The sequence below is a fragment of the Schistosoma mansoni genome (genome assembly GCF_000237925.1).
Source record: "Schistosoma mansoni, WGS project CABG00000000 data, supercontig 0037, strain Puerto Rico, whole genome shotgun sequence".
NCBI lineage: Eukaryota > Metazoa > Platyhelminthes > Trematoda > Strigeidida > Schistosomatidae > Schistosoma > Schistosoma mansoni.
In genome coordinates, this window is record NW_017386026.1 from 734,481 (window position 1) to 758,703 (window position 24,223).

General features: G+C 37.5%; 1 protein-coding gene across 1 annotated transcript; it reads left to right on the forward strand.

Moving 5' to 3' along the window:
• The first annotated feature begins 1,925 nt into the window (after window positions 1–1,925).
• Window positions 1,926–2,966, forward strand: Smp_004310 (vacuolar ATP synthase proteolipid subunit 1, 2,3, putative). Its single transcript, XM_018790737.1, has 3 exons — window positions 1,926–2,044; window positions 2,076–2,259; window positions 2,297–2,966. Exons 1-3 carry the CDS (start codon window positions 1,972–1,974, stop codon window positions 2,499–2,501), a joined length of 462 nt encoding a protein of 153 aa, XP_018645978.1. The 5' UTR covers window positions 1,926–1,971; the 3' UTR covers window positions 2,502–2,966.
• Window positions 2,967–24,223: the final 21,257 nt, after the last annotated feature.

The following is a 24,223-nucleotide window of genomic DNA, read 5'->3' on the forward strand; positions in this document are numbered from 1 at the left end:
CGTGTGAATGGACTTCATATTCAGTCGGTCGTGTTTTGCAAAGTCCAGGGTACATGTCTAGTGTCTGTTGGAATATGGATCGATCATATGTTTAATCGTGGCCGAGCATAGTCCATAACCAAAATATAAAGTTCCACAAATGGATAACTTAGTGTTTCAGTCAACTAAAATTGATTCGCTTGGATGGATGAGTAGATTTTGGTGTTATAGTATATCTATGCAAATGGCTGGCATCAGCAACAACGAAAACTTAGTGAGTGGGTATGCGTAAACCCAAGATGCACATACCTTTTGCCGAGTGTGGAGATTAATTTTTCAATTGCCGTCTGTATATTAAAGGCCTGATCTTGTAGACAGTCGTTCGTACTCACGGGAAGATTGCTAAATTCTGCTACACTGTCGGTGAGATAGAGAACCTTCGTCACTACATGAATGATGTGTAACACACAGCTATTTCGACCGGCTATGGTTGCTGTTAACGCGTGACAACGGAGGAGTTTATTCGAATGTTTGTCGTGATGGAATGTTTAAGGTCTGGAAAACTGCATGGTCTCCTGAAAAGTCTATGGGACATACCATACTTAATAAGATGTTAACACCATCTACGGTTGCCTATTTCTCGTGGTCTGCAAACTGATCTCTTTCGTGACTGGCTTCTTTGGGGAGTTTCTAAGCGCCTGAGATTATGGTGAATATTAAGATTACGAGTGGCAGTATAACAGAGACCTGTAATGTCACCTTGTGTTGTTTGAGGCTTTTCTCTGACAGAAAAAGCCTCAGTTCTGGGTGTTCTGGTAATCTACAGGGTCCGGTTGGCAGATGCAGGAAGTTAAACTACGACACTATTTCGCAATGCAATGAAGACGTCTTGAACATGTTGGGGAAGCTTATATAACAAAAGTTGTCCAGAGAGGCCTTCATCGAAGGTCCGTTGACTGATGACCGCCTACATACTTAGCAACATTTCTGTTGCCGAACCATGTTGTGGAAGAGTTGGTCAAAACGTTTTCGATTTGTTGGACCTCCCCGTTTTGGGATAAGTGTCATAAGGCTCGGAAACACAGCTAGTAAATGTACTAGTTGTGACGTACCTGTTAAAATAGCTCGGAGCGCCCTCACTAGTGCGACGAATTATTTACGTGATCCCGTTACACTTTGCCAGCATCTGCATAACAGAATGTAGCTTCGGCATTATCAGCTAAGAGTGGCACGAGTTGAAAGGTCGGAGGCGTAAGAGTCTTAACTTTCAACAGTCTAAGTGTTTGTTCAGTTATAATGAGGACGAAATATATAGATGGACAAAAAAAATCCAAAAATGATAAAATATCACGGTATGTAAAAATGAAAAAATGACGTATAATGTTCTAGTCAGGAACAGACTCAATGTTTATCGTTTAGTGTACCAAACCACCTCGAGCTCACCATTATAGATGTCACAGATATACAGGGTTTGACAACTCTTTTGTCTGTAACACGTTTACAGTCGAAGGTTATATACCCAGTCAGATCAGATGTCGGAGACGAGTGATTTCAAAGACATATTTGTAAGGTTGTCAATATGTTGAGAAGCATATGATCTAAGCTGGTTAGTAGTTGCAAGGATGCATAGCACAACGTACCCACTAGTGATCTGATGCGGATGCATGATTGAGAGCCTTCATCTAGGTGTCTACAGTAAATCCTATGAGGTCAGTATCGATATCGAAGACTTGGAAGACGATTTACTTGCGGGATTTTTTCCGCTACAATGTTTTAAAATGTTAAAAGATATTAAGTCATCGGGGATTGTAAATGTCCTTGGATCAGAAACAAAGCCCGAATCTGAGTTGAAAAGGTGATAATAACACCTACTGAGAACGCAATCACATTTTTGTACTTCAAGTCGATTAAAAATTTATTGTGTTTTCGCAGTTGTTTTACTATGCACTGCTTCCATTTTTGTAAGTGTTATTAACTTTTGACTGTTGTGCAATGGATTCGACTGACCCGATATATTCTCCTTTTTTCGGTGTAATCGGCGCCGTTTCTGCAGTAGTATTTTGTTGTAAGTCTGAGATTCCTCTTTTTTATACCAGGCTTGGGCGCTGCTTATGGGACTGCCAAGTCCGGAGCAGGTATCTGCTCAATGGGAGTGATGAGACCTGAATTAATTATAAAGTCAATTATCCCAGTTGTCATGGCTGGTATAATTGCAATTTATGGTCTCGTCGTAGCAGTTCTTATAGTTCAACGTGGTCAGGACTTGAAGAAACTCGACGTGTAAGTTGACATAACAGAACTTTATATCAGAACTCAGGTCTCTTAATCAGCTCGGTGCTGGCCTAAGCGTAGGGCTTAGTGGTCTTGGTGCAGGTTTTGCCATTGGGATAGTTGGTGATGCTGGTGTACGTGGCACAGCTCAACAATCCAGGCTATTCGTAGGGATGGTGCTCATCCTAATTTTCGCCGAAGTCCTCGGTCTTTACGGATTAATTGTCGCTCTTATTTTGTCTACAAAGTAAATTTCCTTACCTCAACTACTCTACTTACCCTGCTATCTCATACTAATCGATTATGTCGAAACCTATTCTTTTGACATACTTATCAATATAACATTAATTTTATGTCGTCTGTGAAACTAATCCAATGACCTCGCTGAGAATTACACTCAGTGGTGATATTCATTTATCCTTCTACTTAACCGATCAGCCCATTCCAAATCATGTACGTCCAGCCGAATCCAATTTTTCTCATATATTGGACGTGGTTAGTACGTTTTGATTTTCATCTTTTTCTAAGTGATATAAAACTGCAAATCAGCAAGCTGTTTGTCATGTGTTTTATCTGTGACGTTTGAATGCATATTCTATTTTGAGTTAGCCTAATTTATTGCTGGATACATGCATAATACTTTTTCTTTGTGGTTATTGTCTTTTTGTATGTTAAGTCGATCCAGTTATACCAAATATAGAGTTTTCCTATCACTGAGTTGCTCGTGTATCAACCTAGACTTCAGATAGGCTTCGATATACTTCACAGTCTATTTCAAACTGTTACTATGAGTATTTAGTCTGCAAGCAATGAGTTGTTCGTAGTCGTGGTATGACTATCTAGTCTTCAGCTAGTCAAGGTAAGATTCGAGTAGATCCTGCCGAATTCTAAGGGTTACTTCGCTACAGTCATTTAGTAGATAGTTCGGCTAATTTAGGGTCTGTTTGTCCTGTTTAATGTCTCAATCATAGAACGCTTACAGAGGTGCACTTGATTTATCTTCGTCTATGCGTGGCAACTTTGTTATGTACCGTCCAAAATTACTTTCAGTTAGGCTCGAAATTCGTATTGCCAATTAACCATGTTCCTAAGTTACTCATCCATATATTGTTCAAAGTCCTTTATATAAATACAATCAACATGGTAGCGATTTAAGTCTTTTGGTATTGGATCGCTAGATTACAAGATTTAGTATCACTATATTCGTTGCCCTAGTAATGGTGAATGGCTCGAATTAAAGTTTTGATTCAAGGGTTTGTTAATGGCTGTACTTAACGTCAATCTGTTTAAAAGGACGAGCTCATCTTTTGCTTTACTGGCTTAATCATATCGTGTTTTCTGAGTCTCCTCAGTTTCACGAAGATCCGACAAATTTTTCAGAGGTGTATCTGTTCTAGACAAAGTTGTATAACTGTTGCACTCATTTAACTTCAACGAACCAATCCTAGTTGTTTCAATTTTGTATTTTATTTCCCTTATGATGCCTACGGAGTGCTATTTTACTGTAAACCACCTATGTGCAGTAGGCGTCTGGTGTATATAATCGGTTACATCCTGAACTAGCCATTTGTTGGGTCTCATGTGCGCTCGTTGCTTGACCAGACAGATCACGGATAAGTATGGGTGCCTTGTCATCCAGTTTAAGTATTTTGATCGGTTTGATTGCTCAAAGTGATCACCTCATTTATCCCGAGAGTTCCAGTAGACATGATGTGACAGACACAGAAACTACTTTGTCACTAGCTAAATGCCGATGTCGAGTGTGACATTACGGTTCAATACACACTCGTCCCAATACACGATGGTCATGACAATATATGGACCTAGATATTTTTGTCCAACTATGGTCTTGCTTACAATCTGCTCCTCTCGCCACTTACCAAACTCACTCTTATATTCCGGGACTTCCTTGTGTGCTAGAACGTTAGTAAAGGTCAGATTTCCTAGTTACGGTCTGCGTGATTATTGTGACCGGTCATCAGTGACGACATGATATGATTCAAAATTAATTCGTCCTCTATTAGTCGTACTTTGTTGATTGTCCTATGAATTTCACTTCGTTTTACTAATGAGATTGGACGTATGCTCGGAGTCCTACTCTGGTTATAACTGTCTGACCCGACCGTTGCTGCTACCTTGACGTGATGGTCGGGCTTGCCTATCGTGATGAACTAATAGAGCTATACTGGCTGGAACAATCGTTCCTCAAGGTCCTATCATGCCAGACAGGTCGGTTGAAGAGCGGTAAGACTAAAAGCAGCAAACCCAAGGTCCGAAGGCGAAGTCGTACTGCTGACTGTACAGAGGTGTGACGGCAGTAAGGTGTTTCCTTCAGACAACCAGCATAACAGCGATGCTGCCTTCCCACAAGGAGGGGTGGGGTTGGAAAAGGTCGACCCTAAAAATGCACACCTCGCCCTATCCCACGGATATCCGTCTCCTGCGGTAAAGTCCCAACAAGTACAGAGCTAGCATGGAGATTATTCACCAAGAGGTCGTGTATGACCGACCTCAGGCAGTTGTTTCTTTGGCACTGCGGTCACACTCTCAGGTCATTAAGACCACTTCTAACCCAACTTCCTTTTCAGGTACCTCTAGTAGAACCCTTCCACGGTGTGGGCAATCGGGAAGTGATAACTGCCCTTATACCTCTAACAGCACTCAAGATCGCTATTCATATTCAATCTTCTTCAATTCCTATTATTCCTCCCACCTCGACTTTCAATACTAAACTTCCTCCTCAAGTGTCACCATGGCGAACGATTCTAGTGATTAAAATGCTGTCCCAGTTCTACTAAAACCTCGCTCCAAACTACACATGGGAGCTTTCAACGTACGTACCCTGTCAAACCGACCAATAGGCCTTCTTGGCTAAGACCCTAGAATCTCATGTCATTGATGTGTGCTATGTCTCTGAAACACACATACAGGATTCTTGTGTGGTCATTCACATGACCGCGCCTCGCCAAAATGGAGAGGCGACAAGATACACCCTCTGTGTATCTGGCGACCCGACGGCTAGTTCTCGCGGACTTGCATGTGTAGGCTTAGCACTTAGTACGAGGGTAGAACAGGCACTATTATAATGGATCCCCGCTAACAGTTGTCTGTGTTCTGTCCGGCTAAATGGCTCCGTAAGAACTCGGAAAGATAGGGACACACGTCGTTTCCGCCTACGCTCCCACTGACTGCAGCCCGGATGAAGTAAAAGATGACTTTTACAGAAAGCTCTCTGAACTTCTTCAAAAAGTTAAGCGCTCTGACATAGTGCTCGTAGCGGGTGACTTTAATGCCCAATTAGGCAGCTTAAACCAAACAGAAAGACATTTAGGTGGATATTTTAGTATCCCCGCTCAGCGAACAGATAATCGTGATCGTCTGATGCAATCATGCTCAGACAATCGTCGATTTTTAGCAAACACTAATTTTAAGCATAAGGAGAGACATCGTTTAACATGGCGACCACCTGCACCAAACCAACGATGGACTCAAATAGACCATATTATCATCAGTCATCGTTGGAGAGGCTCTATAGAAGACTGTCGCTCGTTCTGAAATACATGTTTAGACTGATCATGCTTTAATACGAGCTCGCATTTGCTTGCGCCTCACTGGACGCAGAAAAACCATTCTAAGGAGACCCATCAGGATTAAAATCAGTGACGAGAAAGCCAAAAGTAAGTTCCAGGAACAACTGAGTTCACATCTAGGCAGTTCTGTAAGCGAGACTGACCCAGATGTTGCTTGGAGAGATATACGAACAGCTGTGAGAACAGCAGTAACATCTATTAGTAATTTAAACCATAGGGTTCCCAAGAACCAATGGATTTCTCCTAAGTCTATTTCACTGATGGACTCGCGTAAACTCATCCCATCAGGCTCTGAACACGACGAAGAGCGTGAACAAATTAGATCTAAGTTAACCAAAGGTCTACGGAACGGTCGTGAGCAGTGGTGGGCAACGAAAGCAAAAGAGATGGAAAAGGCAGCGGCTGTAGGCAACACCAGGCAACTATTCAGACTAATAAAAGAGACCGGAATTTAGAAGTCAAGTTTAAGCGAGACAATTTCGGAAAAAGAAGAAACCCTTGTCTTCTCTCAGCCCAGATGTTTAGAAGGATGTGCGGAGTACTTTAGAGAACAGTTTAGCTGACTTTCAGCTACTCTACAGTTACCCACCATTCCCAAACTGTGAATGGAACATTGAAGTAGGTCCCCCGATTCTAGCCGGAGTTCAAAAGGCTATGGCTAGTCTGAAACGAGGAAGAACAGATGGATTGACTCCAGAAGTCTTTGAAGATGGTGGTCCAATTTTAGCGATTAGGTTGACTAATATTTTAGCTAAAATCTGGGAGTTGGACGTAATCCCATCTGACTGGTCACAATCTTTGATTGTCCGAATGTATAAGAAGGTATCAAAATCATCCCGTGATAACCATTATTTAAACACATAAATATTGGTGCAAGGGGCACCAGATATATATGCGCCACACATAGAGGGATTAGTTTGACTAATACAGCATCTAAAATACTAGCCTCAACAATTACCGGATGCCTAACAAAGACTCGTGAACTGCAAACACGAGAAAATCAGACTGGCTTCAGACCTGGTCGTGGCTGTATCAACCACATATTCACTATTCGTCAGGTTTTGGAGCACAGACGTGCTTGTCGGCGCCCGACAATGATAGTTTTTCTTGACTTGGAAGCAGCATTTGACTCTGTAGACCGAGAGGTTCTGTGGCAGTGTCTGTCATTGAAATGTGTACCTCAGAAGTACATAAACCTTGGGAAGGCTCTTTACTCGAACACTACCAGTCGAGTGAGAGCTTATGGCGAACTGTCATCTTATTTTACAACCTCAAGTGGTGTCCGACAAAGCTGTCCGCTATCCCCATTTTTCTGTAACTTCATTATAGACCTATTGCTGGAAATAACGCTCTCGTCGACTGAATTTTCAGGAATTGATCTCCTACCAGGAGGTCCACTTATCGACTTAGAATACGCAGATGACATAGTCCTGTTTGGTGAAGACGCTGACAAAATGCAGAGTCTTCTGTTAGAACTGAGCAACAATGCCAGGATATTTGGGATGCGTTTCTGTCCATCTAAATGTAAATTGTTACTCCAGAACTGATCTGCGTCAACACCTGAACTAAGGATAGGGAATGAAGTAGTCGAACGCGTCGACAACGTCACTTATCTGGGAAGTTTGATCAGCCTTAATGGGATGGTGTCTGACGAAATCTCAGCACGGATTCAAGAAGCTCGTTTAGCTTTTGCGAACTTAATGCACCTATGGCGAAGACGAGATATCCGTCTATCAATCAAGGGACGAGTCCTGCTTCGGTTTGGGCACCCGGGCAGTATCACAGTCCTCACACAAACCTCATTTGATTTGTGTGGCGCATATATATTTGGTGCCCACTTGTACCAATATTTATGTGTTCAAATAAATAGGGGACGAGTATACTGTACAGCAGTTCGCTCTGTTCTACTTTACGGCTGTGAAACGTGGTCATTAATAGTAGAAGATACTCGTAAGTTATCAGTATTTGACCACAGATGCCTTAGAAATATGACTCGCATCTGCTGGGATCACCGGGTAAGTAATAGTGAGGTTAGACACGGGGTATTAAGGAATGATGGTAATTTAGTTGATGAGGTCACGAATCTTCATCGACTGAGATGGTTGGGCCATGTGGTACGTATGCCTGAACACCGATTACCACGACGCGCAATGCTGACTAGTATTGGCGATGGTTGGAAGAGAGTTCGGGGCGGCCAAGCCAAAACGTGGCATCAGTCCTTGAAGTCACTAACTTCTGGTTTGAGCCATGTGAGTAGATGCAGACTACTTGTTTGGGGTCCGCGTGACTATCGTAACTAATGGTTGGAAACTCTGGGTGACATGGCTCAAAATCGATCACAATGGCGTGGGTGCATATACTCTTTGTTTTCTCTCAAAGCATGAGATTAAAATTACTTTATATCTTTCTACGAACTAATTCTTTCTCCCTGTATCATATCTTTATTTGATATATTACTACGATTGAAGTAACTGCTTCTATGAATTCGGTGTTCATCTTGTTGTGCTAATGAGGTATGGCAACTTGGACCGATGCATATATGAGCCTGGTCCTACGTTATAGCTGACTGACTATAACTATCTGACAAACGTGCTTACACGTTCCTATTATTTATATCGAGTCATGGATTTCAGGACATCCTAAGTATTGCCTCGATAGGCTGTCAAAAATGCAAGTTATTCAGGAGCTGTTTCAAAACTTATGTACTAATCACTCTACCACACCAAGATTATGATTTACAACATCCACACAGAGGAATCGTTTTGGATTAGTTGAAGTCCTGAACACTGGGGAAGTTTTAATATTCCAGCGGTTCTATTCCTCATTGGGAATGCAGTTTGTCCAGTCTCATCATCCCATGATCCGCTCCTAGTTTTGAATATTTAGTCGGTCGCCATTACTACCTTCACGTCCCATGACTTGTTATTCATCAAGTGAACAATTATCTACCATATCTAATTGTAATTCCTACGATTCATCGATTTTAGATCGTTCTGCAACTTTTTCGAGATCCAGAATGCTGACGTAATACTCACTTTAATTTCCAATGTATTAATGTGTGTTAAATAACTAAGGACGTTTTACACCTTTGCCAAGTGATATTGCGGGAATGGAGATTTCCACTTAACAGCCTTCAGATTTTGCACCTAAAATGTCTGGATACTACTAACAACTACATGTAGTCGGTAAAAATTTTTGACATGAATTTACATGTAAATAATTATTTGCACGGTTTGGCGTAATTGCGTGCATCACGAGATAAAATGACAGTTTTGTCACATCAAGTATAAATAATAGTAATATAAAAGATAGAGCTTATTAAGATTTTCAGTTGAGGTATAAAATGCGACCAATGATGTCTTTCGTTATTTTGTTCAATACCTTCCCTTTTGTGGTGAACAGATCGGGAAACTACTGCCTTCAATGACTGAACTATGTCTTACAGCGTCAAGAGTTAATGAGTCCTATCTCAAGAACGATTTGAAACATAACCCTGCAATCTGACTTCAGTGTTTGAAAATGTGTTATTTTTTTTATGGAGTTAACATCTGAGCTGTTCGTTGAGCAATGTCTTTTGCAATGAATATATTAATAATTAACTTTATTTCCAATAGACCTGTGTTGGCTTTCATTTCCCATCTTCAGCTTCTGAAATGAGTGAGAAAATCGACTTATTAAGGGCTTCACGGTATGTTATCACTTGGGAAACCGATTGCTTATCAGTTTCAATACTCAAGACTGTTCAAACAATAACTTCTAGCCTGCAATCCTTTGACGGGTTACCTCGCCTATGAGTATTCGTAAAACAACTACCTCAGCTTCTAATTGAGATGCTTTTAGTATGAATCTAATCTAAACTGTTGTAAGTGGCTTATGAGATTTTTATCGTCACAGTAATTCGAAGCAAAACATTTTCGTATAATGTTAATCAATTTAAAGGAATATTAGATTTTATCTGTTTATCAGTCTCGTAGTCGAAATTGTTGTGTTGCCAAGGTCGTATAGTAATGTGTATCAGCAACAAGAATCCAACTCCAAAATTGCAAAATAACTTCATGGTATGCTTTCTTGTACTCTTCTGTGCACATCACTTAGAAAACTGGACTATATAATATACTCTTATAAAATTTAGTTGTGTGAGATATTAAACTAGTGTAAGCGTGACTCAGAAACCTCAATTGGCAATATTTGAGATGAACTCATGATGTCTTAATTAGAAGGCTAACCAATTTCAATCATTTATGATAACTGCTCAGGAATGTATGACTTACATTTCACTGATCTCATTGATTATGCCAAACAAGTCAATACATCAGTCTTTCAGTAATCTGTTCTAATAGGATTTTCTGAAATGTCCCCACTCTTCCGAGAAAGGAAAATCATTCAAATAACTTATTTTGAATCCTAATAACTTTAGTGTTTGTATGAGACAAGTCGACACTTGACTCCTTTTTTAGTTAGGTAACTATAACTTTTCCAAATGTCGTTTTTTTCATATCAAGTGGTCAAACTGATATCAATGGATGTATGTTTACATTCCTCTACTCAGTAATACAAGTTAGGGAGGAAATTCACATTATAAGCACTAAATAGCGGCTCAAAATATGTATTAGAATTGCAGCGAAGTTAGCAACTGTGATTCACTGATTTTACGGAAGCATAGTACATATATTTAACAATGTTTTACTTAGTTTTTGTCCCTTACAGAGAGAACTGTATGTGAAAGCTATCGTTAGCACTAAGTCTTGTATCTTGTTATTTAACCACTATCGAGCGGTTGTCTTCGCTTATAACTTAGTTATCCCTACTTTAAATCCGAAGATCGTTACAAAACAAGTCACCAATAAATAGTATATTAAGATCCAATTGGATTGGTATATGGTGCATGATAATTTCAAATGGGCTATATCTATGATAACGAAATCCTGTATGAACATTTTGTCTGCTAAGACAATGTTCTCTGTGTGAGATGTGGCAAACTAAACTCAACCGCGTGTAAATATTCTCATCCTTCATGATATATTTCTACAACTAGTTTGTCAGTCTGTATATAAAGTGAATTCTAATTGGTCGTCACTTAGTCCTCAACCTCATCCTACATAGCGAGTGGTTAGAAAACCGGTTATTAGGATGACTCTAGTGAATAAGTTCAGTTTAATGGAATTTTCCGCAGTGAATTCCAGGAAAAAAATGACGAGTTTGGTTGTCTTTCTTCCCGAGAAACTTTTGTTTTGAATACTTGGAACTATACAAGAATACATCCAAACATAATCCGATACATTATTATATTTCACTGCTAGTATGTGTGAAACGAGTAATCGATAGGGGTGAATGAGCCTAATGAAGAATCTCTTGAAGTGAAGGGGATAACCATCAAGGGTTTCTACTTGTTTTCATTGGGCAAATGATTGGTAATAGATAGTATGTTTTAAGCGAAATGTTGCATCAACAGTTCCAAAAGATGTCCAGTTAAATCGCAAACTAGTCAAATCCATCGAATAAAAATCCCATATCGTATAGGGTAACTACAGTAATGTAGTTGATGCAATGTCATAAACCTTCATTTCTTTAAATAATGAGTTACAGTAAGAATATTAAAACATGCAAATTAATCCAACCGATGAAACTTTAATACAATAAAACATCCTGGGCCGTATTCCCAGTCACTAATTAATGTTTGTAGTTGCTTAACTGTATCCTTCGTCATTGTTGAAATCAAATGTTTGTCTGGGTCATATGAGTCAGCGGTAGCTCGCTGAAAAAAACCTTCGGTAGACCGTGGAGACTGATTGCTTGTCCTTAATATTTCCAACTAATAATGCAGTTTTGTAAGGTCCTATCGTTATTGTCTGGATGTGAGAAAATATGCCGCCGATATATCAGTAACCTTAACTTACGCGAAAGTTGTCCAAGTTCTCGCACACGGTAACTAAAGATGGGATTGGCCAGTTTGTTCATGACTTGTAAGAACACCCTTTGTAATTGATAATAACTCATCAGTAGGGTCTATATTAAATGATTGTTGAATAAATACAAAAAGCCATAGAAAATATTTCTGGTAATTATAATTTATTAGTAATTTATTTTTAAGACAGTTAACTATCGTGTGATACAATTCCCCCCATAGTTACGTTAGATTTCCAATTTCATTGTACTGTTGTGTTGTAGGGGTATGGTGTTTCTCACAGTTAACCACGATTCTCAGTTATGTGACGTTTTTTAAGACTAGTTTACTAAAAGTGAGTTCTTAAAACAATACACTCTGATTCAAGGTTTTCCAGCGCGTGTGTTTATGAGCACAAAGTTTACACCATAGTGATAATTGTTGGTCTTGTGTGGTATGTTTCAATTAGTTTTCCACTGGGTTCTGTGATCTTGTTTCTATGGCGTTGCGTCCAGATACTTTTTCATGTTCCTAGAACAATATGATTTTGCGGTGTGATTTACCCAGAACTGTTGGCCATCCATACGCCTCCGACAACACAAGATCATCCCGTTCACTACCTGCGTTTTCTTCGTTTACATACATTTCCTCTTATTATTTCCTTTCTCTCTGGATTCATCTTTCACACATAAATAAATTACAATGACTACAACCTAAAACATCTCTTGAAACAGCTTTTCAGACCACATGCTTGAGCTTCTGTTATTCGAACATTACATCAACCTGGTAAAAGAGATTTGTGCTGAAGGTGGACTATATAATATGACTTGTAATTGATTGTAGTGACTCAGTTACATTCATTCCCTATATTTGTCTAAATCTTGTACATGATATTACTATCCTGATATTTCTTGAGTTGTTTCTAATCAATTTGTTATTGTAAACTGATTGTCTTCATTCGAGATAATTTTATTTAATTCGTTTTTTTTATACTACGATTGATAATTAAATTGAATCTTTGTGAAACTATTTTTCCTCATAAAATAGTCCAAGTTTACTCTGTATGTGTGATGTACTGAAAGCCGTTTTTTGAATTTAAATCGCTGAACAATACTAGAAAAATTAAACCTACATTCAACAACTTGGCCTCAGTTTAACCGATACGCATTTTGTCTATGAATATATACATATGCATAAAATGTTGAAAAAACTAATTTCTTTTTATAATGTATAATTTAAAACATGAAATTACATTTTGGTACATTATTCATTGTATAAATGAAAACTTGTTAATTAAATAATAATGTAGGATCTTTGAAGCGAACATGATATGGAAATCAGAATGAACTAAATCAACACATCGAAATGAGCACATTATACGACAAATGTGTATATATTTTCTTTATTATTACCAAAAAAATTTATGCAAATTGTTTATCTTATCTGTAAAATAGCTTTTTTTCTAATAAGTTTATTTATTAGGATTTTAATCTGTAATCGTAGTTACGTTCGTGTATATTTTAAATTCCATTCGTACGGTATTTCATTTACACATAATTAATGAAATTTCATTGCACAGTATGAATGAGTCTCACTATGAAATTACTCTGCCACTCATCGATTAATTATTGGTTTGTGTACTCTAGATAAAGCTACACTATCTTGTATGTGTATGTTTGAGAGCTAGTGATACAATCAAGGTGTCCAAAAGAAATTCAGTAAAGTGAGGGGAGGATATTCCATTCATTCAATTATCAAATGTGGTTCTGATAACTTTGCCTTGTCAGTATACGATCGTTAATATTTTTCTAAAAAACTAACGGTTTGAAAAGTGATTTATAGGTCGTTTAGTCATTTATACCTGTAGTATTAGTAAGGATATGAATTTTTCCTTTGTTGGTATTAATGACTGTATTTTGATCAGCCTTTGTTCGGATAAGTGCTTCTTATGTCAGTTCCCTCAGTATAGCCACTTCATCTCAAGTTTTATAGAATTGGAGCTAACAATGAAGTCCAGAACTCGTGTATTTCATTAGTTGGATGTACTTGGACTCCTGACTTTAATGTTTAAATTGCGACTTGAACCCATCTCCTTTCGGTTCAAACGCTAACGCTTTGTTCACTGAGCTGCTGAGTCTTGATGGTCACTAACTTGTGATACAATGATCGGATTTAGACAATGGGTAATGAGCTCACATAATAGCAAAGACTGGTTAAAATTCAGTCCTGAATGTCGGCAACGGGATAATTCATACGATTAGGAATAATAACACTATAAACATCTTACTAGTTGAATAAAGTAGTGATTTTGTGAACTCGGCAGTTCAGTGGATAACTCGTCGGGGTTTGAACTGCAAATTAATCGACACAAGTACAAATATAAACATCAACGCTGGAGTGTAGGTTCACCCAGCTGATAAGTCCCAAATTAAACGGGATATGTATCGTGGGTTCCACTATTAGTCATAATTCGTTTGGTTGCTTCCTACTTTTATTAAACTAGTAATAACTACAGCAATTTACGTCACATCCAGTTTATTTCTTCTTCAGGTGCGATACATTTACTAGAAGTGTTTGTAATTATGAGTCATTCAGTTTAAATCAGCATACAGGCTGTCACAGACGTACTGTGCTTAATTTTGCTACACTACATCAGGACAGTGAAATGAAATTAATATGTGGGATTACAAAAGTGTCTAGATAGAAGTAGTGTCAATAGAAGTGAGAAAGATAAAACGTACGAAATGAATCCAATGAATGAAAAGTACGAAATAAGGTTGGAACTTAAGGTTTAGGAGATTATCTGTACTTTACCTCAATATAATAAGGGTGTTTGGTCAGATTTCATCATAAGTCTTATACATTCACTCAATTTCATTAGCAACTATTACATTGAAAAATGTATATTTATGGAAATAGTTTAGCGTTTCATGTGCTCATTTGTGTTCTGTTAAACTAAAAAATTTTTTAAGAAAAGTCGTTTATAATTAAGCTTATAACAAAAGCCTAAACTGCTTAAGAGGTCCCTTCATTTTTGTCAATAACAGCTTATACAATTGTGTTTCCGAAAGATTAATATCTTACATGTAATGAGTAAAACATTTGTCACCTACTATGATGATTGATCGTTGCACTATATCAAAAACTGGTTGAAGCTGAAATGGTAATATTCGATGCCAACCCAATGGTTTGAATAGTTTAGTATTAACCATGAGACTTGAAGGTCATGGGTTCAATCTCTGATGAGGAGCCTTAAACTAGGATGAAATAATCTGTCCAGTGCTCCCTGATTTTCAATAGTACTACAACTGTCATCCGTCTGTGACGAATACAACCTATAAAATATCTTAAATAATGACAAATATGTCCGTTCAAAATGCCAATTATATTCAAGTTCTTCCATAATTTGAATATTTTTCACCTAAGACTTGCCTGTTTCTTATTAACCGTTAACTTTAAGTAGAAATATGATATCTATATTAAATTGATAAAACATGTGTATCTTTTGGTATGTTACTTTCCACTCAAAATAAAATTCTTTGGTGTAAATTCATGGACGTTTCCAGCTTGTAATTGCTGTGGTTCATTCAAAGTTATAAATAAATGATGTGATCAGAAGCTGAAACTACTACTATTAATACAGATTATCAAAGTGTTATTTCATTTTAAGAGTTAATTGGATTTTATTTGTTTAGCGCAGATTGACGTTTGTCCACCTAACGCAAAACAGGAGCGGAAACTTGTCAAAAAATCTCATTAGAAGATAAGTCTCTGTACAAAAACAAAGGTATTTATAAGATTATCAGGGACCTTACAGTTTTAGAAACTTTAAGAAAATATACTGCAATTGGTAGTGAACTTGACAACTGTTCTTTAAGATTCAGGAAAAGCCCAATAAATTACTTCATAGTTTTCTTGGAGGGTTTTTCAAGAAATACTGATTTCTAGTAGTTTAATGAATTTGTGTGGATTGTAGGATTTTCAGTTTAATTCACGAACTGATCTTATCTAGACCATAGTCAAAAACCTGAAAGCATTGGAGATCTGCTTCGTCCTAGTGTAGGACTTCTCAGCATTGTGCATTGAAAAACGAAACCCAGGACTTTCTGTCTAGTGCGCGAACGCTTTACCTCTAGATCCCTAACCGTTGCCCAACCGTGTTAATGTCTAACATCAATCAATTCACGATATTACGTGACCCTTATTCATTGCTTAGGGCAGGTAACTCTCACATCCAACACGGATAGAACTTTACTGGCCTAGAGGTTAAGCATTCGTGCGCGAAACCTAATGTCCTGAGTTCGGTTCCAGCATTCGGTGTTGTGGATACACACTGCTGAGGAGTACCGTACTAAAACGAGACGGGCGTTCGGTGCTTTCAGGTCCTTAATCGTGGTTCGATTAAGATCTGTTCGTGATTTGAACTGTGAAACTACTGACTGGTTAAAGTGGTTCTGCACTTTTCCTTCAAAATTTTTAAGAAATACTGAATTCAGTAGGATTATTTTATCAGTTTATATAAAATAAAACATCAATTTTCTCACTTCATATTGAAAAATTTTGGTGAATAATTCAACTCCATGTAGCCATTTATAATATAATGAGGTCAACTGTAATGTTTAATTGATCGTAATGACGAAAGTTAAAGTACAAAGAAACATTAACTAACGGCCGCCCAGTGCTTCCAGGTTTTCCATGGTGGTAGAGCTTCAATTGACTCATGATTTCAACTATAAGATTAACTAATTGTGTTTAGCTCTTATGAAACATTGAAACAATAGATCTTGCATATCATTCTCCTCTTGTGTTTCAAATTTATTGGTATCTAATTTTTATTTCTGCAGAAATACGATCTCTAAACACAAGTTTAGTAGAAAAACAGTTGGATATCACAAAGTCGGTAACTAACCTCAAAAACTAAGACGATGACTACAAAGTTTCCAGTGTGAATATAAGACTACGGTTGATAAAATCCGAATAGAATAGACATAAAACTTACTGAACTTCAAAGCCGTTAATGAATTATATGAGGTCATATAATAAATTGATTACACATGTACATTAAAGACATGATTAGAATATGCGGAAAAATCGTGGTATGTCAGTATTTGAACAACCAACCTCGACTTTACAATTGCAAGGACGACTACAAATTATCTAGATTTTGTAAATAAATGGTAGTTTTGACGTGTATAGTAGTCTGGTGACTTTTTTCTAGTTCGCATTTTCCTACTTGTTTTTTCCGAGTGTCTTCGCTTTTCGTTTACTTCTTTGTTGCATTCAAGGTCATATATGACAGCTGAATTGTTCCTTTACAATTTTGAGTTCTTTGAATATTAGACTTTCACCTGAGTATCTCAATTTTTTCTCTCCCATCATGTTTGTGTGGGGGGAGATTATTGTTGATCACATGTGTTAGTTCTAACTTTTTATTTTTTTAGCATAGATCCCGTTCTTGTTAGAAGTTACTCCTAACCGTTCGGTAGACGGAATTACTGTGATCCATCTAAAAATATCTCAGGCAGGTTGGTTGACCGATTAAGATGTAAAGTCAAGTTGATATTTGGGCTCTAATATCATTTATTTATTGTTTACAACTGAAAACAACTTTATTTCGCTTTTTTATTTGAACGGAGGTTTGACTAAAATAATTCTTTTTTCAGTGGAAAAAAATGATGAATGACAATTTGTTAAAAAATCAGCTAAAGTGGATTATAATCACGACTACAATTCCATAGTAAGTTAGGAATTAATTAACGGATAGCGGTTCCAGTTCTGCCTCATAGAAAGGATTGATCTACTCTGACTTTTGATTGTCAGAATTTCACATCCTATCAACCATATCTTGGGATATGTTTGTATTTTGTAACCAATAATTGGACGACAATACTACTAATATAAGTATCAATAGTATCTTCATATTTGTAAGTTAACTAAAGTCAAAACCCATTATTCACAAAATTCCAACCGATAGCATCAAGGCTCACTACGGCACTGAAATCGCGAATTGATTGCAGTTGAAAATGTGGAACGTTGGTGATGTGAACCGCAAAACAAGAAGCCTTAACAAATTACGGAAGCTATTTTTGGGGACGTTAATTCATTTAATTCGAAGCTTGTAAAACTGTAACATTTACTTTTGTCCCTAGCCTATTCTACAGATCATAAGCTTTCGTTTGATGTATGATTCATTGCCATAGTATTTTCTGTTCTAAAGCTATTGTCATTTAGACGTAATCTTTTGTACCCTATTTTCTACTATAATCCCCCAGTTTTGGACATAATTGTATTTTTCTGATTATTGTACGTTGTGGTCAGCTTAATCATCTATTTATTCATGTAACTTTTCACCTAATCTGAATTGGGAATTCGAGTGCTAGATCGGGGTTGGAATAAAGTTATTAGTGTTCCAGCTGTCTTTATCTTCTCTCTCTCTCTCTCTCGCGTGCTTGCCACCCAATCAGGGATAGAATAGTTTTCGTCTCTCTACCCCCACTTCGAACTCACGTATATTAGCCTCAAGGTTAAGCCAGTCAGCCTATCGTGTCAAGGTCTTAATCTACATTATACTCGGCACTAAGTGGGTAGACAGATTCAAGGACGTAACAGTTGGATACAAACTTAATTTGCCAAAGATTACACACTGTTGTAGGTTTTTACTTCTTTGAAGTCTCAGATTAAGACGAACCAACTGTTTATTACTGTCTGGTTTTCATTAGTTGCCGTAAATTGTTTCGGTTCCTAACGGTGACTGTTTCCACAACCTACTCAAACAGATGAAATTTTGCAGTTACGCTTACTGTTTTTTGCTATTCTATCCATTTACGATATAAACTTCCTATGTAAATAAGAAGACTGAAATCAGTAGGAAAACATAATTTTCAAAATCAAACTGTGATGTATGATAAACATGTTATATATAGAATTGCTCTTCTGACCCAGACAAGGAGATATAAGCTGAAATCTTGAGTGGAAGAACAATTTACTTTTATCGGTTGCTTTCCTCGTTTATGGCTTCTCATTTACCGTCTGCTTTTGAGATGTTTTGACAGCTCTACCAGGTAGTATGTTTACACTTACCCTGCCGTGTATGTTGCTTATATTGACAGACATAAGTAGTATGTGACACTGGTCGGAAGTGGAGACCGTGGCAGCAGAGAGCTAAGAAGATCAAGTTGAAGAGGATAGAAACGGAAATAGAAAGGAATCTCTAATAAGAAGAATCATACAGAATGTAAAGGATAAATGATGAAAATTTGCAAATGAAGCATTCAGGGTATGGTTTTCATATTTTACCGAGACAATAGGTTATCTCCCAATTATGTTCTTGTTAATTACACCTAGTGTCGCTGCCAAAAGGGAGCCGGGGAGAGTGCAGCTAGGTGGACACTGCTGCAGGGCCGGGAGAGGAGGCGCTAGTTGGGGCGGTCTACTGCGAGGAATTGAAGTCGAATGGACTGTTCTGACGGGGCAGCGTTGGTCGTAGCAGTTGCCGTCGACAAAGAGGAGCATTGGAACGTGGGGCTGCTGGGCGGACATTGGGTCTAAATAGCTCAGCACGTCTCAGGAGCGCAAGCGTTGAACGTCGCGGGTGCTGGGTGGACATCAGATTTTGATAGCGCGGCAGGTCGACGGAGCTACGAAGGTCAGCGCATCACAGACTCGACGTTTCGATAGAGAGCGTGGTACAGATTTCAGTAGGGAGGAAAGTGACACGACGAGCAAAACAACCGCAAGAACGACCTTTTAAAGGGGGAGACGAGTGTGGTGTATGTTACTTATGCCGACAGACAGCTGTGTTCTTGTTCATTATAAACCAACTTAACACTGTTGCTGTTAGAGTTCGATCACTACCGAATTGTTAACAGTTTGAAGCGAATTTCGTAACCTTATGGTCAATGACCTTGCGGGAATATCATTTTGTGGTAGATTTATTTCAGAAATAAGGGTAACGTTTATTTTAATAATATTATTAGCTAGTTGATAAACTTGAATTCTGTTCACACTTCAAATTACTGTCGGTTGATGAAGCATTGGAAACCTAAAAGAAGTGCTGAATAATATTTATTCTTTCCCTGTAGTTCTTACCATATAAGACTTGCTGTTAACAAATTGGAGTCTAAGTTTGATAAAATCCAAACTTCTTGGAAAAAATTTCAATATTATGATGGAAATACATAATGACACCAGATCCTAAGAGCTGACCGAAGTCCATTTGATTCGGCTAATATTATTAATGGACGGGGTGCTTGGTTTTGCCATTAGTAGGTGTTTAAAATGTTATTACTAATCTATTTAAGTAGTGAATGATCCATCAAAGGGTTATTTTTACTCTGTTTAGATCTTAAGGGTTTGTAATTTACCGTTGATACTGGGGACTGCAGTTGATCAATCTATGTTGCCATACTTGTTTTTTGGGTGATTTATCTCTATATAATTATTTTGCACAAGTTTTGTGGAATAAATGGGTTTTATCTAGTATTGGAATCCGGGACTCGAGTTTCTCCGTATTCGGGACATGTCATTTGGATGTACCTGGATCTAGGTGAAGATATTCACATTGAGACTTAAATCCAGTATCTTTCTCATCAAACCCCATCAGGTTGTCTACTGAGATACTGATTTTGAATTGTCACTGACTTGTTCAAAGGGTATGTTATTTATATTACTAGTAGTAAGAGCTTGTTGTTTCCCATCGTTTATATCCAGGACTGGAATTGTTTTATTGTTGTCATAGACAAAGTCAATCTATTTGAGAAAAATTGAACTTTTCAATTAGTCTATAGGAAATCCAATCACACTGTCAGAGTTCAGCAATCAACAATAACCAATTGTGAACTTAGTTCGTACAAAATTCCAGGATGCACACAGTTAAGTAGTACTGTTTTAGCTAAAACAAAGATTTTAAACAGATTACAAACTGATCTCTCTTTGTCAAGAAAAATAGATAATTTTCATCAAAAAAACACTAAACAGGTTCTATTTTGTTTTGGTATGGACCTCTTCAGCAACGCAAACTCATGACTACTGGCAAGATGAAATATTAAAACTTCCAGATTTTGTTATAGAAAGATACCAATGAAAAAAAGGAAGACCCATGTTCCCAACTTTAGTCATTTTATAATATGTATGATACGACGTTCATACAGTCTTATAAGTTATGCCTGTCTCACTCGCAGCATGATTAAACTCCATCAGTAATGTCTCACCTCAAGAGCTTCGGAAATCCATCTTAGAGTTAGTTGCTAGAGAGTTCAAGATATGTATTAAGCACTACCCTCATATGGATGTATGGACCATTGAATTAATATACGGTTATTTAAGACCTAGTATGCACCACCAGTTCATCAGTCGTAGGTAATGGAGAACATAGCATATATGCCCATCAGTTCAAGTCAACACACTACAGTACAGCTAGATAAAATTATCAAACAAATGTCAAAATAAGAGTATTAGTAGTAGTAGGAAAGGTTGGGTATAGATAATATAATTTGAGAAGAAACTATGAATTCACGCAATAAATAGTGTACAATGATTTTAAAACTCAAGGTCTAACGAAAGGCAAAAAATCAATGCATCTACACCATCATGACTGATCCAGAATTATATCACCCAATATCTCTGGCCATAAGTTGAGACAATCTTATGGACCTGATCCGGGTAGTCAGTGCCTAACTACATGACTCATTCCGAAAACAACTTACTTAATGGACTGATGCCATATCTCAGCTATGTTTACCGTGCGACCTAAAGATCGCACATTTGGTCCCATTTAGGATCATGAGTATATACCGCTGAATAGATCCCCATGCAGGGTATGACTGACTTATACTTCTTTACTTAATAGAAATTCATGACAAGAAATTCTCACAAACTACCGAGCAATCTTCTAATAATAAGTAAGTAAATTGTGGATGCGCACTGCTGAGTAGTCCCATACTAGGACGAAACGGTCGTTCAGTGCTTCCAGTTTTTCCATGGTGGTCTAGCTTTAATCGGCTCATGAATTCAATTGATGGATAAATAACAAACAGAAAAAAACTATTTTTTCACTAAATATTCCCACTGAGATATTAAAAAGATAAGCTAAGCGAAGAAATACTTTCCAATTAGTTTTTCATCAAGGCTCTACACTAATATATATGTTTCATGAGTAGAAAGTCGATACCAATTAAAATGGTGGTGAGTCAGTTTAACATAATAATCATGATCAGAAGGGGTTTTCTGGTTATTTTTAATAGTTTGGATTCATGAGTCAATTGAAGCTAAATCACCTTGGAAAACCTGAAAGCACTGGATGCCGTTTCGTCCTAGTATGGGACTCCTCAGAAGTGCACTCTCACGTTCCCACCTCGCGAGACTCAACCCTAGGCTTACCAGTCTTCAGCGTGAACGCTTAACCTTTAGACCACTGAGCCGTCATTCAACGGTGTTAATATCTAACCTCAACTGGCTTCAAGGGGTTCTAGTGAGAAGCAGTGACCAGTGGAGTTCAAGCGGGTCTGTTATGAGATAGTAACTCACTGAAGACAATGGTGGCTCAATTTAGTAGATTGGTTGAAGTTAGACATTACGCCGTTGGATGCCGGCTCAGTGGTCTAAAGGTTAAGTGTTCACGCTGAAGACTGGTAAGCCTAGGGTTGAGTCTCGCGAGGTGGGAACGTGAGAGTGCACTTCTGAGGAGTCCCATACTAGGACGAAACGGCATCCAGTGCTTTCAGGTTTTCCAAGGTGATTTAGCTTCAATTGACTCATGAATCCAACTATAAAATAATAATCATTGAGTTACATATCGTTTGGAAAATTTAAATTAAGATCAAGACTAAAATGAATTTCCATAATCGGCTAATTATTACAATTATTTACATAATTAAAATTACGTGTAAATATAGATGATTCTTGTCGCCTGTGAAATTGATGAGAAGTAATCTGTAAGACGGATGCGGTGAAAATTAGATAATATGATTCATAAACAAGTTACGCAAGACTAGAATTAGAAATTGATATGTAAATGAAATCGAAGCTCGGAACATTTTTTTAAGAGCAGGGTAAGGTTTTAAAACATGTGGTGGTATCTAAGTAGAAGGCCAGGGTAGTTTCAAACGTTGTATAAACCTTTTCTGTAAACAAAGGTCGGGGTTTTTGGTGCATATGGCTTCTGCTATACGTAAGAATTGGATTCTGAAAGAATAGGGTAAATTTGGTGGAATTTTATACATAACTTTAAATGCACTAAGAAGGACCTGACATACATGAGATCGATCACCACCCAGTGATCGATCAATTGTAAACTTTCTCTTATCCTTTGATCAAGCATGAAGGATGATGTTCAGAAATACGATTATGCATTTGTCTAGTTGTGCTCCCAATATAACTAGCTCTGCAGAAGCAGTTGAAATTGTAAATACACATAAAGGCAGAGAAACTAATTCATCCTTATTTCATGAAATCGCTATTGGCTGGCTGAATAAAGTAGGACATAATCTTGCCGCATCGAATGTAAGTTCTAGGGCTTTTTGTATGCCTCGAGCTACTATTTCGCTGGATATATCACCTTTGAATTATAATTTCAAGAATATAGGCTTTTTTACTACTGTCGATGAATTTTATTTTAGGTTTAGTTGCAGACATATGTTTCATTAAGAACTTTGATGAGTATCCGTGCTTAACCAATGAATTCTGGATAAGTAGGTATCATTACCAAGTTTTGATTTGATAATTTTGAATAAATTGGGTAGATTGTTATAAATAAATTAATATATTTGTAATATCCCACTGAGTAGAAAAATTAGATTTTCTGACGTTTCGTGACTCAGCGTAAGCCACTTCTTCAGACAGTAAATAACCAAATTAACATCAATCCAAGTTTAAATATTACTACGGAACAACACGAATATTAGGTGATCAATCAAAAAACAGGTGTGAATAAATCAATGTCATTTCATTTCGGTCAAGGTGATTCATAAGCGATATGTATGTAATTTTGTGTGTATGTGTGCACTGTTAATGATGAAAAATGTGTGACCTTTATAATGACAAAGGTTAGAGTTTAATTTGTAATGTAATGGTGTGAAATTGTAAATAATATCAGACTAGGTGACTAGGATAGATAGTCTAAGTAGGATGTATGGTAAGACCTTCCTTTCTATTGAGAGCAGTAGGATTAAGCATTATATGGAACGCTTCAGCTACTCTACTTTCTTTGTAATTTGAGAAACCTTTCTGTAGTATTTTGATATTTTTGAAATCAATTTGATCATTGTTGGAAATGGCGTGAACTGTTATTGCCAATTTAATCTGAAATCCATCCAGTTCTCCAGGATCATTAGGAGGTTTCTTTGTGTACATAATATTTTCTTTGGCGCGAGTCAAGATTTCGCGAGATGACTCTCCAATATAGAATGCATCACAATCGACACAACCTAATTTGTAGACGCAGTTCTGTGTAGACATGAATGGGATTTTTTTCTTTTGATCAAACTAAAGTATTTCGAAGTGT